The 16561-nt window shown below is 37.2% G+C and overlaps 1 protein-coding gene across 3 annotated transcripts in view; it reads left to right on the top strand.

The window, feature by feature from the left end:
* The window catches only part of ACSS3 (acyl-CoA synthetase short chain family member 3), a 191668-nt gene that overhangs the window by 74731 nt on the left and 100376 nt on the right, over positions 1–16561 (top strand). For all 3 annotated transcript variants that reach the window (XM_044941895.2, XM_025284397.3, XM_025284394.3), the window contains 2 exons: positions 4469–4549; positions 4630–4725. In XM_044941895.2, coding sequence (XP_044797830.1) covers positions 4469–4549; positions 4630–4725 — 177 coding nt within the window. The remainder of the gene's footprint in view (positions 1–4468; positions 4550–4629; positions 4726–16561) is intronic.

The raw sequence follows: 16561 nt of genomic DNA, 5'->3' as shown, positions 1-16561 counted from the left end.
GCAGTGGGTTTGGATGGCTTCCAGAAGAGGCAGCACTTTCGCAATGTTGTTAGGTACTCCTGTGATGAAGTAGGAGGTAACCAGGTGCAGAAAAGGGGTAAGGGTTCGTTTTAGGAAGAGGGGATATCATCTGTAAAACTCTTATAAGAACAAGAATATTGTTGGTTGGTGGATTTTTTAAGTAAGCAGAGCAATACCTCATACTTTTCAACTCATTGACTCCAATGGTCCCATGGTGGTGGATTTCTTTTTTTCAGGTAATATTTTTGTTTCCCCTTTCTTCTTCTTTTGTTTCTACTTAATTTGCCAGACTGAATTGAAATGTATATATAAGCATGCATACATACAAAGCATATGCATGTGTGTGTACATGTAGACGTATATGCATATGTATTTACATATGTATGTATGAATGGATATATATTACATGTATGTATATTTGTGTGTTTGTCTTGTACAAGTCTTTATTACTTCCCTGATGGCTCAGCAGGTAAAGAATCTGCCTGCAATGCAGGAGACACAGGAGATGTGGATTCAATCCCTGGGTCGGGAATATCCTCTAGAGGGGGGCATGGGAACCCACTCCAGTATTCCTGCCTGGAAAATCTCATGGATGGAGGAGCCTGGCGGGCTGCAGTCCACAGGGTCACAAAGAGTCAGACACGACTGAGTGACTAAACTCATAGCACAGGTTAATAGCAGGGCTTAGCTTAGGAAGTATGTTTTGTTGGTTACTCTATGTAGACTTCTCCTACCTGAATATTTGAGATTTGCCATTCAAATTTTTATAGATCTATTATAAAACACTTTTCAGATAAGACTCCCAACCTCTTAATCTTACCACATATCTCAATCTTCCTTACTTTTTGTACTAAAACTGATGTTATTCCAATTGCATTCTTCATATATTGTAGTACCCAAACAGTACACACTTGCTGTAAACAAGTTTTCTGTTTTATAGTAATTGACCCATTTATGATATTTTGTGACTGTCTTTGTTCAAAGGCAGCTCATTAAACTGGAAACCATAAAGAACCATCTGGGATTAACTGTTGTCTCATTCCTGGGGGATAAATAATTAGCCTTTAGTTTCACTTGTGTGGATTGAATTTTTTTGAATATCTATATACATTAAAAGTGTTTTGTGTTGTTTAAAGAACACGTTCACATTGTCTACTTTTGTACTGAGATAGAATTCACTTTTGTGTCTTTATTTTGGGGCACAGAGTTTTATTCCCACCTGAATGTCTTTAAGTTTTCCAGAAGAATTTAAGTATTATGCTGATCCTACAAAAACCAAAGCAGTGTATTGGGAGGCTATAGGGCTTTTCTTAAAATATATTAGGTCATCTAATGTCTTTACTTTTAAGGAAGGTAGGATATAAGTGCATAAAGTAACAGATTCAAAAGAGTGAAATGCAGCATGCTTGTGTTGTAGGGGTAAGCACTGATGGTCACCAGTATTTTTACCTCATACTCAAATAGACTTCAGAATGCCAGTTTTTGTTTCTGGTTAATTTTGCATACTGGAATATAATGATTTGTGGGTTTTTTTTTTTTTTTTTTGAAGCACGGTTTATGTATTTTCAGAGGTTGAACAGAATTTATCTGTTGCATTTTAATTATCATTACCTGGAAAATATGATTAGAAACAAAAATGCTTTATCATATTAATTTTAACCACATGTTAATATTGAGTGAACTCCGGGAGTTGGTGATGGACAGGGAGGCCTGGCGTGCTGCAATTCATGGGGTTGCAAAGAGTTGGACACGACTGAGCGACTGAACTGAATATTATAAGAAAGAAACTATCTTTTTAAAATTAATCTTTCAGTGTTTTTACTCTTGAACTTCTTATGAAAGATCTACTTGGAGAGTATGATATTATGCACTTTTTTCCTACACTGTACTAAATAACCAGAAAATTGAAAGCTGTCATCTGAATATGTTAGAGGCAAGACCGAATTTCATATTGAGAATCTAGATCAATGAATAGAGAAATGATGCCAGATGAAAATTTTATACTCATTGTTAAAAAATTAAAAGTAAGTGAATATTAAAGATCAGTGATAAACAGACATGGCTTTTCCGTGTCTGTTAGCTCTGTTTTCATTGTTTTTAATGAGAATCTCTGATAACAACCTCTAATTTTTTGACATTTCTGTCTTTTGTGTGGGGAAAAATAAAAAACAGTAATTTCTGGAATTAAGGAAATAATTTTGCTAGTAAGATGTTAAATTATTGATGGTATAATTTTAAGTTTTTTCATGCAGATTTTCATTTTTAAGTCTAACTTTTTTGGGGTTAAATGGATTTAAGTAGCCACCATTTTATAGACAAAGCAACACTGGTAAATAACCTTTAAAGAAGGGTTCACTTGAGAGGTAAGCGGAAATTTGACAACCTGTCCTTTAAATTATCTTCTAAGTTTTACAAATGAATTACTACTCATTTATGTTCTCCTTAGCCTTTTATTCCTTTCTGTCACTTCCAGTTGATTACTCTTACTCTCTATCATTTAATATAAAAAATTTACCCTTTTGTAATGATATTTAGAGTTATTAATTAAAAATGACCTCTAAATGCAGGGACAACAGACAGGTGAAGAGAAATTCTAAAACATCTTAAGTGAAATCATGCCTGACATTAAATTTCACAGAATATTGATAGCGTGCTGCTAAGTCGTTTCAGTCGTGTCCGACCCTGTGCGACCCCATAGATGGCAGCCCACCAGGCTCCTCTGTCCCTGGGATTCTCCAGGCAAGAACACTGGAGTGGGTTGCCATTTCCTTCTCCAGTGCATGAAAGTGAAAAGGGAAAGTGAAGTCGCTCAGTCGTGTCCGACTCTTAGCGACCCCATGGACTGCAGCCTTCCAGGCTCCTCCGTCCATGGGATTCTCCAGGCAGGAGTACTGGAGTGGGGTGCCATTGTCTTCTCCCATTGATAGCATATTGTCTGTGAAAAAACCTCTATTTTATCCTTTACCAAATGAATAAAACTTTTTAGAAAAGAGTGTTTGCAAGTTGATTCATATCAAATTCATCAAGATTTTGAACTGTAGGAAAAGATCTTCTCAATAAGACAAAAAAATTAGCCAAGTACATGGAAGACATGTAGAGTATATAGCAGTTGAAGACCTGCTCAGTTTGCATGGGAAAATGCATGTGTGAAAATTATTGGCAGGAGCTTAGGATTTCTAACTCTCCCAAGATGATCAAAAGAGCCAGCTGCATGCTACCCATGCCATACAAGCTAGAAAGCATACCTGTCAAATGCCAGCAAAGCTCCCTGTGACATTTGCCAAGAGACCAGGTGTTGCTGCTGGTAGATAAAATGATTCCACAGCTTGATACCTATGTTTTAGTAGTGGTACCTGAGGAAAGCAGCAATGTTAGTAACAAACAGAAAGTCAACTTCTTTGTCATTCTCCTGATGCATGCATGTGTGTTATAGTTACAGAGCTGTGCCAAAATAGTTCAACCAGGAGCACATTCATTCATTACAGCCATGTGTGCCCTTTCAGGTAAAATAATTATTTTCTTCACTGAGTGATTATAGTTGCTCTACTAAGAGATGTTTGAAAATACTTGTGAGTGAACATAACATACTTCTTAGCAAGCATTCACTTTCTCGTTCTGAATATTCACGTCATTAAGTCATTGGGAGCCAGTAATGACTAATGTTTATAATGAAGCAATAAATGAAATTAGTTATTAAATTTGCTGTCAGTTCTTATCTGTGATGACTCTTGCACTTAGTTTTCAAATATTAATCTTGTATTAACATTGAATACATTCACTCTCAAGAATATCTGCTCACAAACTGATTCAGGAAAGCTATAGTGCTATGCCGTAACAATCAGATCTGTCAGCCTTAGATCTGACTCATCAGGAGTTAGATCTAAAGAACTGCTCAGCTCTACTACTGTGGTAGCATGGTCCTTCAGGTTAGCATTTTAATAAGACTCCAGTTAGAATATGACTGTTTCCTCTAGGCATCCTATTATTATTTAATACTATTAAGGAATAAATATCCTTATGGTGGCCTGTGTCTTAGGCACACAGCTATCTTTGATCTTTCTGTGGACTTAATTTTGAAAGTTTTCATTTTTGTTCTGGAAATATGTGTTAAAATGCAGTGTTGATAATTGATGTTACCCCTGGAAATTTTTCTTTTTATTGCATGTGATTCTGTGAAATCATGTTTTCTTTAGAAAGTCCAGAATGGTCTGTGAGAATGAATTCTACAAATGGACTGGTATGAACAAATTATTCTGTGTTTGTTATTGGAGGTGTCAAAGAAATGGTGATTCAGATACAATTATTAATACATGAAAGCCCAAGTTATTTATAGCTGTAGAATATGAAATACTTTAAACAGGAGCTTTTCTTAAGTGGATAGTATGAAGAAAGAGCATCTTTTAACACATTGTCTATTGATTTTAACTTCATCTCTTCTTTCCTTTAGGGTGTGGTGAGGCCCACTGGAGGATACGCTGTAATGCTTAACTGGTCGATGTCTTCCATATATGGACTTAAACCTGGAGAGGTAATCATGGTTTTAAATTCATATTATATGACATTTATCTGATTAAGATATATGCATTTTATTTTCTTCTTATTGTTTAGGTGTGGTGGGCAGCTTCTGACTTAGGCTGGGTTGTTGGACATTCCTATATCTGTTACGGACCTCTTCTACATGGAAATACTACGGTTTTATATGAGGTAATAAAATTCATACCACATATACATAGTGTTAATTTCACTGAAAGTTTCTGAGAAGTAGTCTAAGTAGGAACAAAAAAATTTGAATGGGGACAGGGAACATTTTTATGTCTTCTTCCAGTTTGAAAATATGATTTCATAAGACAGAGAAATACACAGAAAAAAATACACAGTTATTTAAATTGTGTTGAACAAAGCCATAAAATTATATTCTGAAAAATATACACTAAAAAACTTATGTCTGTCCCTTTCTAGAAAATATCATTGGACTGATCCTGATTTAGAACCTTAGAAAACAGTCATCACAAAACAGAGATTCACCTTTTTGTGTTTTTAGAGAATTAATGGATTTCAACTGTATGATTTCTTGATTTTAGCAGATATTTTTGGTAGTTTCTGATGATTGTTGTATGTATAATAGATGATGTATACATAATTTCTGTATGTATAATAGATGATGTATGTATAATTTCTGATGATGTTGTATGTATGTATAATTGTTGTGTGTATATATGCTTCTAGACTGATCAGATTGAATCTTCAGTTGCATGAAGATTCAGTTGCATGGATTAATATTAACCAGGAATAATATTTTTGGGTGTATACTAGAAAATTCTGCTCCTATGCCTATTCTATTTAATTTTAGTAAGTGCCTTGTATAAATACTTAAAACACATGTCCATCAGATTTGTAGGATATCGGAAGTTGAGAGGAACAGTAAAATGGTAGTTTGCTAAATCAGTACACAAAATAATCTTGGACTTTTGGGGTAAAACACACAAGATGGGAGAATATGGAAATCCTTTTATAATTATATTAAAATATAATTGCAAAAATGAAGTCAGGGAAATTTGAGTTGGTTACAATTTATGTTGTTAAATCCCTGTGATTATAATTGTCTGTAGTTCAAACATCAGTGGTTGATAGGATGACTTTAAAAAATAGTCACCATATGCAATAGTATAATCTTATTTTCCCTTCTTACATTTGGAAATTTATGTTCAGTTTAATGAGAAGAAAAAAATCATTAACTTATTAGAAAGCATTTGGACGAAAGGAAATAGAGTGAAAATGTCATACAAGAAAGCGATGAAGAAATTGTGAATGGTTTAGTCTGATAATAGTAATATATTTAGTGTGCATATTTGTTAAGAATCTTGACATTTAAAGAGTTGCCATATAGTAATGTAGTAACGTGGAATTCCAGAGACCTATCTTTTGGGCATAATCAGAGAAAATTTAACTGTTCTTTGGTAGAATAGGCAGCTTCTGAAATAGAAGGCTCTCTTTCACTTAAAGTCTTTCAACATCAAGAGAGGAATCTGAAGAAGAGAATTTTATGTGAGGTGTGGATAATAGTATTAGATTTTGTCAAAGTTCTTTAAAATCTTAACATTCTGCAAGTCAATGATTCTGAAAGAATCAGAGACTGTTCTTAATCTTTGTGGCAATCTCCTAGTCCCAGTCAACATTTAAAAGCATGATTATTCCTGCATTTTCAGCTGGCTGGTTTTCTGTATTGAAATGCTCAGAGATATTAACGCAAACTTTGACACAAATATTACGCCATCTTGTACTACTCCTCATCTTTTATACTATGCTGCTGTCCTTTGTAGACTTAATATGCCCTGTGGTATTTGTAATAATTAAAACATAAAATAATCTTGACAATTGTGTCCATATTGAAGTCCTTGCAATAGAATAAGTGTTTTTATTAAAATAATAATTCCCTTGGAAGTAAACAAAATAAGCCTTAACACTAAATACTTATAATGAATTGTGGAATTGCTAATATAAAGTGACAAAGCCAAAGATGCCATTATATTGATAAGTATTTATTAAGTATTAGTTTGCCTTTAGGATTATAGTACATGTAATTTTTGTGCATTTACCATTGGCCTTTTTTATTTTTTAAGCTTATTTATAACATAATTGTCACACCATTAAAAGGGCTCTGTTTGTCTTTATCTTGAAATGATGAGCTCAAGAACAGTCTAGATGCTCTATTAGTATTTGTTGTACAAAAGGGTGATTTTCTTTTTTTAACCTTTTAAATCTTATCTGTGAAGTCGGGTTTCTTTCCTACAGCTTATAAACCTCCTCGATTCTCTCTTATCATAAAACGAAGCCTTTTAGACTCCTGCACATTTCTAGCTATCCCATCTTTATATTCTTCTCCACTGAGTCCTTGGAAAAAATACCCTTCCCTTATTGTCTGAACTTTATATTCTTCCAATTATTCTCCAACCCAGTGAAGTCCAGTTTTTCTCCACATTGTTTCATAAAGCTACTGTATCAGAGGTCAGTGGTGGCTTAGTAAGAGACAAAGTCAAGGATTTTCTTCAGTTTGATTTTATTTTTTCTCTCAGTGGCATCAACCCTGGTGCCTGTGTTGGTGATGGTAATTCTCTCTGCCCTCTTGAGTCCCCTATATCTTTTTGCTATTGTTTAGGCTGTTTCTTTTGCCTTACATGACTTTACCTCTGTCCTTCCTTGTCTGGTTCATTCCATCTATCTTGTAGACTCTGATTAGATGTAATCATCGCTTGGAAAATTTCCTCAAAGTCTTTGACTGCTCAGTTCCCCTTTCTGTGGTTCCATTGCCCCTTGAACATATGTCTGTTAGTTAGCTGACCACACTATTCTGAAATTATATCTAGTCAAGTGTGAGGGCCTCACAAGCCAGTCTCAGCGTAGTAGACAATACACACTAAACATGTAGTAAGTGCTTATGGAACTAAATTGGATGCTACTTCTCTGTTCTCATTCTGCCTCTCTGACATCCTGTCTTCCGTTTCCTCTCTTGGTTTCTTTTACTTTGATCCTCAACATTGGGTGATAGTAGAGTCTTGTTCTTAGCCCTCTTTTCTCATTCTGCTTATATTTCCTGGATAATCTCCATGCAAATGGACTTGAGTATTATTATTTATACCCAGGCTCCTAACTCCTCCTATCTATATCTAACCTTCCTGCTAAGCACCAGCTTATTATTAGGGATTTTCAGATGGCCCAGACATCCCTTATGGTCAAGGTCCTGTGAAATGAACTCACAATCTCCACTTTTCCCTCCAAAGACATTTCTTTCCGTGTACTCTGCTCTGTTGTTAACGTTACAGTCAGCTAAACTAAGAATCAAGAAGTGATTCTAACTTCATTCTCCTTACATATCATATTCTATTGCTGACTACAGCTTGTTGATTTACATTTTTTTTTGTTCTTGTTGTTCATTTGCTCAGTCATGTCTGACTTCTCTGCAACCCCATGGACTGCAGCATGCCAGGCTTCCCTGTCCTTCACTGTCTCCCGGAGTTTGCTCAAACTCATGTCCATTGAATCCATGGTGTCATCCAGCCGTCTCATTTTCTGTCACCTCCTTCTCCCTCTTCCCTCAATCTTTCCTAGAATCAGTGTCTTTTCCAATGAGTCAGCTCTTCGCATCAGGTAGCTGAAGTATTGGAGTTTCAGTCTCAGTCCTTCCAATGAATATTCAGTTTATTTCCTTTAGGATTGACTGGTTTGATCTCCTTGCTGTCAGATGTGAAATGACAGGGTAAAACATATTTGAGGAACTTTCAATGAATCCTTGTGTTGGTTACTATAAGATGCTATTTGAGAGGAGTCCAGCTGCCTATAAGAAGTCTGGCCAGATTTTGGAGCCCAAGAAAATAAAGTCTGTTACTATTTCCATTTTTCCTCATCTTTTTGCCATGAAGTAATGGGGCTGGATGCGATGATCTTCATTTTTTAAATGTTGAGCTTTAAGCCACCTTTTTCACTCTCCTCTTTCACTTTCATCAAGATTTCCTCTTTGCTTTCTGCCATTAGGATGGTGTCATCTGCATATCTGAGGTTATTGATATTTCTGCTGGCAATCTTGATTCCAGCTTGTGATTCATCTAGCCAGGCATTTCACATGATGTATCCTTATGTAGTTAAATAAGGGTGACAATATACAGCCCTGATGTACTCCTTTCCCAATTTTGAACCAGTTGGTTGTTCCATGAACAGTTCTAACTGTTGCTTCTTGACCTGCAAATTGATTTCTCAGGAAGCAGGTAAGGTGGTCTGGTATTCCCATATTTTAGCACCTGTCAAAAGTGTCCTCTTGTTTCCATGCCTCCTGCCACATAGTCGACGCTGTGACAATGATTAAGTATGTTGTTGACTGGTGTGCATTCTGTGTTTGGCCTCTGATCTCACTGGTGCCTGTGCTTTCCAGTTGTATATTTCAGACAGCCAGTCTAGACCATGTTCTAATAAATACTGCCTTCAGATGTCTTTCCAGGCCATCTCTACCCAAACTCTAATTTCTGAGCTCTCCTCACTATCCATCTAAAATGCAAAGACGAATGCAGAACTTCGTTACTTAAATTTTTTCAAAGGGTTGAGTTCTGCCTCCAGGAAGTTAGAGATGGCATACTTTTCTCTTTTCCTCACACTAAGTAGAACTGAACATTTTAGGCATTATGTCTAAAACAAATGTAAGACTAATAGATGGAGATAAGAAGGGAAACTGACTTTAGGGACCTTGCAATTTGAGAAACAACATAGTGAGGAGACCTTGGCTTAATTTTTCCCTCTTAGATTTGTGTCTAAAGAAGCTGACAACCTATAAGTGCCAATAACTGCAGACAAAGCAAATCACAACAAAACTAAACCCTCTGAAAAGGAAAACAACAATAACAAAAAAACAACAAGCCTGACCTCTCAAGCCAAAGGTTTAGGAAGGAGCAGCCTAAGACAGGAAACTTTTAGATGGCTCCATTCCAGACAGATGACACAGACAGATCCATGGTCCCAACCCCACTGCCAACAGCAAAGGCTGAGTGGGAAGTTTAGACTTGCACAATTGTTAGGCTTTAAGGAGGAACTTAATTCTAACCCTCTTCCCACAGGGTGGTGTCAGAGGAGTTTGAATAGGGAGCCAAGATTTTCCTTCCTGTTAGATTGTAATGAGGACGTGTTGAACAAGCAGTAACAGTAGAGACCAAATAAGGAGCCTGGGCTTATCCCCCTAACCTACCAGGAATGAGATACCCCTTCCATTCTCCATTGGGATAGAGTCAGTGGAAGCCTAGTAGAGGGTCAGGATTTTGGGGATTTTCAATAACAAGACCACCTGTCTCTTCCCTGTGATCTCAGTGGAGGCCTTGTTGGGAGCAGTAGCAGGGAGCTCTTACTTTGTCCAGGCAGGAAGGTGCCTTTGCTAAGTCGCTTCAGTCGTGTCCGACTCTGTGCAACCCCATAGATGACAGCCCACCAGGCTCCCCCATCCCTGGGATTCTCTAGGCAAGAATACTGGAGTGGGTTGCCATTTCCTTCCCCAGTGCATGAAAGTGAAAAGTCAAATGCAAAGACGAATGCAGAACTTCGTTGTGCAAAGTGAAGTCGTGTCCGACTCTTAGCAACCCCATGGACTGCAGCCTACCAGGCTCCTCCGTCCATGGGATTTTCCAGGCAAGCGTACTGAAGTGGGGTGCCATTGTCTTCTCCAGGGAGGTGCCTTTAGAAGCCTACAGTTAGAATGGGAACCAACCCAGAGTAATGAGGAGCATTCTCCGAAGCTATTCTCTTCTCCAGGGGATCTTTCCCACCCAGGAATCAAACCAAGGTTTCCTGCATTGCAGGCAGATTCTTTACCATTTGAGCCACCAGGGTACCCAGTTGGGTATCAATGGAGGTCAGATGAAGAACCTGGATTTTTACCCCTATGTCTTCCTTCTCTGCTGGAGTGAAATCTAAATAAGCCACCTGAAACAAGATTTAAATATGAGTCTGTCTCATAATGTAATACCAAGAAACTGTCCAGGATTTGATGACCTCATACCAAGAACTAAAAAGATCTCAATCTGAATGAGAAAAGACAGTTGATAGGTGCCAGAACTGAGATGACAGAGATGTTAGAATTATCTGACAAAGATTTTAAAGCAACTGTGGTAAAAATGCTTCAACAAGTGATGATGAACATTCTTTAAACATTCTATTTTTTTAAGGTAAAAAAAATAGTTACAGTTAAGAAATAAAAAGTTCCAGCAAAGGTGGAGAGGGTGTGGAAAAAAGGGAACCTTCTTACACTGTTGGTGGTAACGCAAACTAGTACAGCCACTATGGAGAACAGTGTGGAGATTCCTTAAAAAACTGGAAATAGAACTGCCTTATGATCCAGCAATCCCACTGCTGGGCATACACACCGAGGAAACCAGAATTGAAAGAGACACATGTACTCCAATGTTCATCGCAGCACTGTTTATAATAGCCAGGAGATGAATGGATAAGAAAGCTGTGGTACATATACACAATGCAATATTACTGAGCTATTAAAAAGAATACATATGAATCAGTTCTAATGAGGTGGATGAAACTGGAGCCTATTATACAAAGTGAAGTAAGCCAGAAAGAAAAACACCAATACAGTATACTAACGCATATATATGGAATTTAGAATGATGGTAACGATAACCCTGTATGCGAGACAGCCAAAGAGACACAGATGTATAGAAGAGTCTTTTGGACTCTGTGGGAGAGGGCAAGGGCAGGATGATATGGGAGAATGACGTTGAAACATGTATATTATCATATGTGAAATGGATCGCCAGTCCAAGTTCAATGAATGAGACAGGGTGCTCAGGGCTGGTGCACTGGGATGACCCAGAGGGATGGTATGGGGAGGGAGGTGGGAAGAGGGTTCAGGATGGGGAACATGTGTACACCCGTGGCGGATTCATGTCGATGTATGGCAAAACCAGTACAATATTGTAAAGTAATTAGCCTCCAATTAAATAAATCTATGTTAAAAAATAATAAATAAAAATACCTTAAAAACAAAAGTTCCAGCAAAGATATAGATGCTATAAAGAATAATCATAGGGAAATTTTAGAGTTGAAAAACATAATCGCAAAGATAAAAACTCAATGGATGGGCTCAATACCAGAATGGAGGGGACAGAGGAAACAATTATTGAACTGGAAGAAGAAGCAATAGAAATTACCCAATCTAAACAACAGAAAGAAAACAGACTGAAAAGAAACAACTAACAGAGCCTCAGGGATATGTGGAATGATAACAAAAAATATAGCATTTGTGATTTCAGTCATGAAAGGCGAGGAGAAAGAGAGCAGGCCTGAAAAAAATAATGGAAAACTTCTGAAAACTTCTCATCTTCTCAGATATGGCCAATTATATATATATCTATTGGTTCAAGACCGAGTAAACCCTCAAACAACGTTACTATAAAGAAATCCACATACAAAAAAAACCTTAATCAAACTTCTGAAAATTGAAGGCAAAAAAAATAATCTTCAAAGTAGTTAGAGAGAAAAGATTTCTCATCTGTATGGGTAAAACCCTTTGAATGATAGGATTTTTTAGAAACTAGGGAGGTCAGAGGAAAGTGACAGAATGTTTTTCAAGTGTGAGAAGAAAGGAACTGTCCATCAGAATTCTGTATTTATGCAAATATATTTTGAAGATAAAGGAGAAATAAAGACATTCTCAAGGGAAAGAAAAATTTGGAAAATGTGTTACCACTTTCTTATTGTTTAGTCATTAAATTGTGTCTGACCCTTTCGCAACACTATGGAGTGTGAAGACTGCCAGGCTCCTCTGTCCATGGGATTTCCCAGGCAAGAATACTGGAGTGGGGTGCAATTTCCTATGCCAGAGGATCTTCCTGACCCAGGGATCGAACCCGCGTCTCCTGTATTGTAGGCAGATTCTTTACTGCTGACCCACTGGAGGAACCATGCTGCTGCTGCTGCTGAGTCGCTTCAGTCGTGTCCGACTCTGTGCGACCCCATAGACGGCAGCCCACCAGGCTCCCCCGTCCCTGGGATTCTCCAGGCATAAGCCTCTCTAAAAGGAACAGCTAAAGGCCAGTAGTTAATAATGAAAGACTAAGTATTTCTTACGTTTAAGAACAAAGCAAGGATGTCCAATCTCACCTTTTTATTCAATAGACTTCTGAAAGTCCTAGTTAATTTGATAAGGCAATATATGAAAACAAAAAGAGAAACATATCAGAAAGGAAGAAATAAAATTGTCTCTATTTGCAAATGGCATGATTGTCTAGGAAATTATAAAACATATTTAAAAACCTGTAATTAATAAGTGAGTTCAGCCAGATCTCAGGATACAAGATAAACATGCAAACATCAGTTGTTTTCCTACATACTGCAGTAAACACCTTTGGCTACAAAAGGGCAACATCTCCTTATAGAGATGGAACTGTTCTTTATCTTGATTATATTGTGTCCTAATTGTGATATTAAGCTATAGTTTTGCAAGGTGTTACTGATTGGGAAAGCTGTTAAGGATACATGACATATTTCTGTATTATTTCTTACCATTCCCTGTGACTCTACAATTATCTCATATAAAAAACAATTAAAAGTTACTAAAAAAGACATCAAAGAACAAAATTCAAACTTATTTGCATGATATGAATAATCTGTAGTCATCTGCTCTTTGCCCACCTTTAACATCTGTCTCTTGTTCTGACCTCTAATTCAGCTTCCTACTCAGCAATCCAGTCAGTATTAGCACTTATATGAACAGAAAAAAGTGAAAGTGAAAGTCGCTCACTCATGTCCGACTCTTTGCCACCCCATGGACTATCCAGGCCATGAAACTCTCCAGGCCGGAATACTGGAGCGGGTAGTCTTTCCCTTCTCCAGGGGCTCTTCCCAACCCAGGATCGAACTGCCAGTGATTAAGTTGGTTCCTCTACTGAAATTCCACTTTTGTTCTGATCACATAGCAGAGTGGTTCTTTTTCTTAAGGGATCAACTTGGATTTCATCTTCTCTCTGATATTTCCATGCTTTCCTCTGGCTGATTGAAGTTCTTTATAATTGCATTATACCATCTAGATTCCTTTGGTCTTGTGAATACAGGCCTGTGATACCGTCAGCTGAGGATGGGGATGTTTGTCATTTCTGTACGTGCAGTGTCCAGCACAGTGCCTTTCAGGAGACACAGAAAATTTATTGTGTAAATGAATTTCTAAGAGGATTAATTGACAACTGGAGCATGCAGAACACAGAGTGAAAACTTGCTTGATTAATTAAAGCAAAACTAAAGTATAACGGAGTCCTGACTCGTCACTAGGCCAGCAAATGAAAAAAGTCTTTATTAACTTCCACAAAATAATTGTCCCACTTGTGCCCCAATTTTAGTTGGATTGCTAAATTGGCATTGTTTTATTTTAGTGTTATAATTATTTTTAATTTAGGAAGCAAAAATCTTCCATTACATAATATAAATGCATTCTTTGAATAGTGAACAGAATAATTTAGTAGATCATTCATGTCTTCATAGGATTATCTTTTCTGAATAAAAATAAACTCATAAATTTCATTGATCAAAGATTTATTTTTATTCTTAATGAATTCTAGCATATTATAGCAATATATAGCATATAGCAATTAAAACTATAGTATGACGTAGACAGTGAATTGGTATCTGTGATGATATTTTTCCCTAGTGATGCATTTTAATTTAACAAAAATTGATGTTCTGAAGTATTAGGAGATTTGCAGCTTACTCTGTGCCAAATCATCTAGAGTACAAAAATCGGCTCATGAAACATTTCTCTTTTATTGAGTACAAATGGCTTATGATATTATGAATGAATAATTACATTAGCTGAAAAAAAATTAAAAATGGTTATAATTAAGTTGGATATTCAGTGAAACCTCCAAGTACAGAATAGTTACCCACTTGAAGCAGTCTGTTTCACCATAAAACTTACAATGGATATTTAAATACGATTTTCTTTTTTGCCACAGAGCAGCAGTCCCCAACCTTTTTGACACGCGGGACCAGTTTCGTGGAAGACAATTTTTCCTCGGACTGGAGTTGGAGTATGGTTTCAAGTGATTCAAGCACATTATCCTTATTGTGCACTTTATTTTTATTATTATTATTATATCAGCTTCACCTCAGATCATCAGGTATTAGATCCTGGAAGCTGGGAACTCCTGCCATACAGGCCATGTAGGCCTACATTTTCCTGGTTGTCTGCTTTGATTTTAGCTTCCTGATAATTGCCAAATTTTCAACACATTCCTGTTTTTTTCAGTAAAATAAACAAACAGCAGCAAAAAAAAAAAACCCCATAAATTGTTGATTCCCTGTCCCCATGCAGTTACAGCTTTCTTCATCTTTGAAGGCTCTTGCCTATACCCAATAGCTCCGCTTTCTAACCTAGAACTTAACTCCACAATCCTCTCAAACTGACATCTGTCATCTTCATTTCATAATAACAAGCTTTTGATAATTTCTTTAGTGACTGGAAAAGTCAGTTTTCATTCCAATCCCAAAGAAAGGCAGTACCAAAGAATGTTCAGATTACCATACAGTTGCACTCATTTCACATGCTAACAAGTTAATGCTCAAAATTCTCCAAGCCAGGCTTCAGCAGTACGTGAACCGAAAACTTCAGATGTATAAACGGGATTTAGAAAAGGCAGAGGAGCCAAGATAAAATTGCCAACATCCTCTAGATCATAGAAAAAGCAAGGGAATTTCAGAAAGACATCTACTTCTGCTTCACTGACTGTGCCAAAGCTTTTGACTGTGTGGATCACAACAAACTGTAAAATTCTTTTTTTTTTTTTTTTTTTTTTAAATTTTATTTTATTTTTAAACTTTACATAATTGTAGGTGAGAATACCAGACCACCTTACCTGTCTCCTGAGAAACCTGAATGGAAGACAAGAAGCATCAGTTAGAACTGGACATGGAATGATGGACTGGTTCCAAATTGAGAAAGGATTACATCAAGGCTGTATATTGTCACCCTGCTTATTTAACTTATATGCAGAGTATATTATATGAAATGCTGGGCTGGATGACTCACAAGCTGGAATCAAGATTGCCAGGAGAAATATCAACGACCTCAAATATGCAGAAGACACCATTTTAATGGCAGAAAGCAAAAAGGAACTAAAGAGCCTCTTGATAAAGGTGAAAGAGGAGAGGGGGAAAAGCTGGCTTAAAACTCAACATTCACAAAACAAAGATGGTAGTATCTGGCCCCATCACTTGATGGCAAATAGATTGGGAAAAAGTGGAAACAGTGACAGATTTTATTTTCCTGGTCAAAATCACTGCGTATGGTGACTGCAGCCATGAAATGAATAGACACTTTCTCTTGGAAGAAAAGCTATGACAAACCTAGACAGTGTATCGAAAAGCAGAACCATCACTGCCCGCAAAGCTCTGTATAGTTAAAGCTATGCTTTTTTCCAGTAGTCATGTACGGATGTGAGAGTTGGACCATGAAGAAGGCTGAGCGCTGAGGAATTGGTGCTTTCAAACTATGAGGCTGGAGAAGACTCTTGAGAGCTTCCTGGACTGCAAGGAGATCAAACCAGTCAATCCTAAAGGAAATCACTCCTGAATATTCATTGGAAGGACTGATGCTGAAGCTGACGCTCCAGTGCTTTGACCACCTGATGCAAAGAGCCAGCTGTTCGGAAAAGACACTGATACTGGGAAAGATTAAGGGCAGGAGGAGAAGGGGGAGACAGGAGGAGACGGTTGGATGGATCACTGATGCAATGGACATGAGTCTGAGGAAACTCAGGGAGATAGTGAAGGACAGGGAAGCCTAGCATGCTGCAGTTCATGGGTCACAAGGAGTTAGACAGGACTTAGCGTCTAAACAACAACAGCAACTAGTAATTATATTTTGCATATGCCAGTGGACATTTTCAGTCCTCTTCATATTTGACTCTTCAATGTTTGAAAGTTTTGACTTTCGTCTATCTTAGTTACTTTCTTCCCTTCTGAGGAAAACATGCTTCTATTTTTCTGATGTTATTGTTATGCTCAT

This window comes from Bubalus bubalis, chromosome 4, assembly GCF_019923935.1.
Source record: "Bubalus bubalis isolate 160015118507 breed Murrah chromosome 4, NDDB_SH_1, whole genome shotgun sequence".
NCBI classification, from domain to species: Eukaryota; Metazoa; Chordata; class Mammalia; order Artiodactyla; family Bovidae; genus Bubalus; species Bubalus bubalis.
This window is presented reverse-complemented; position numbering and strand designations above follow the sequence as displayed.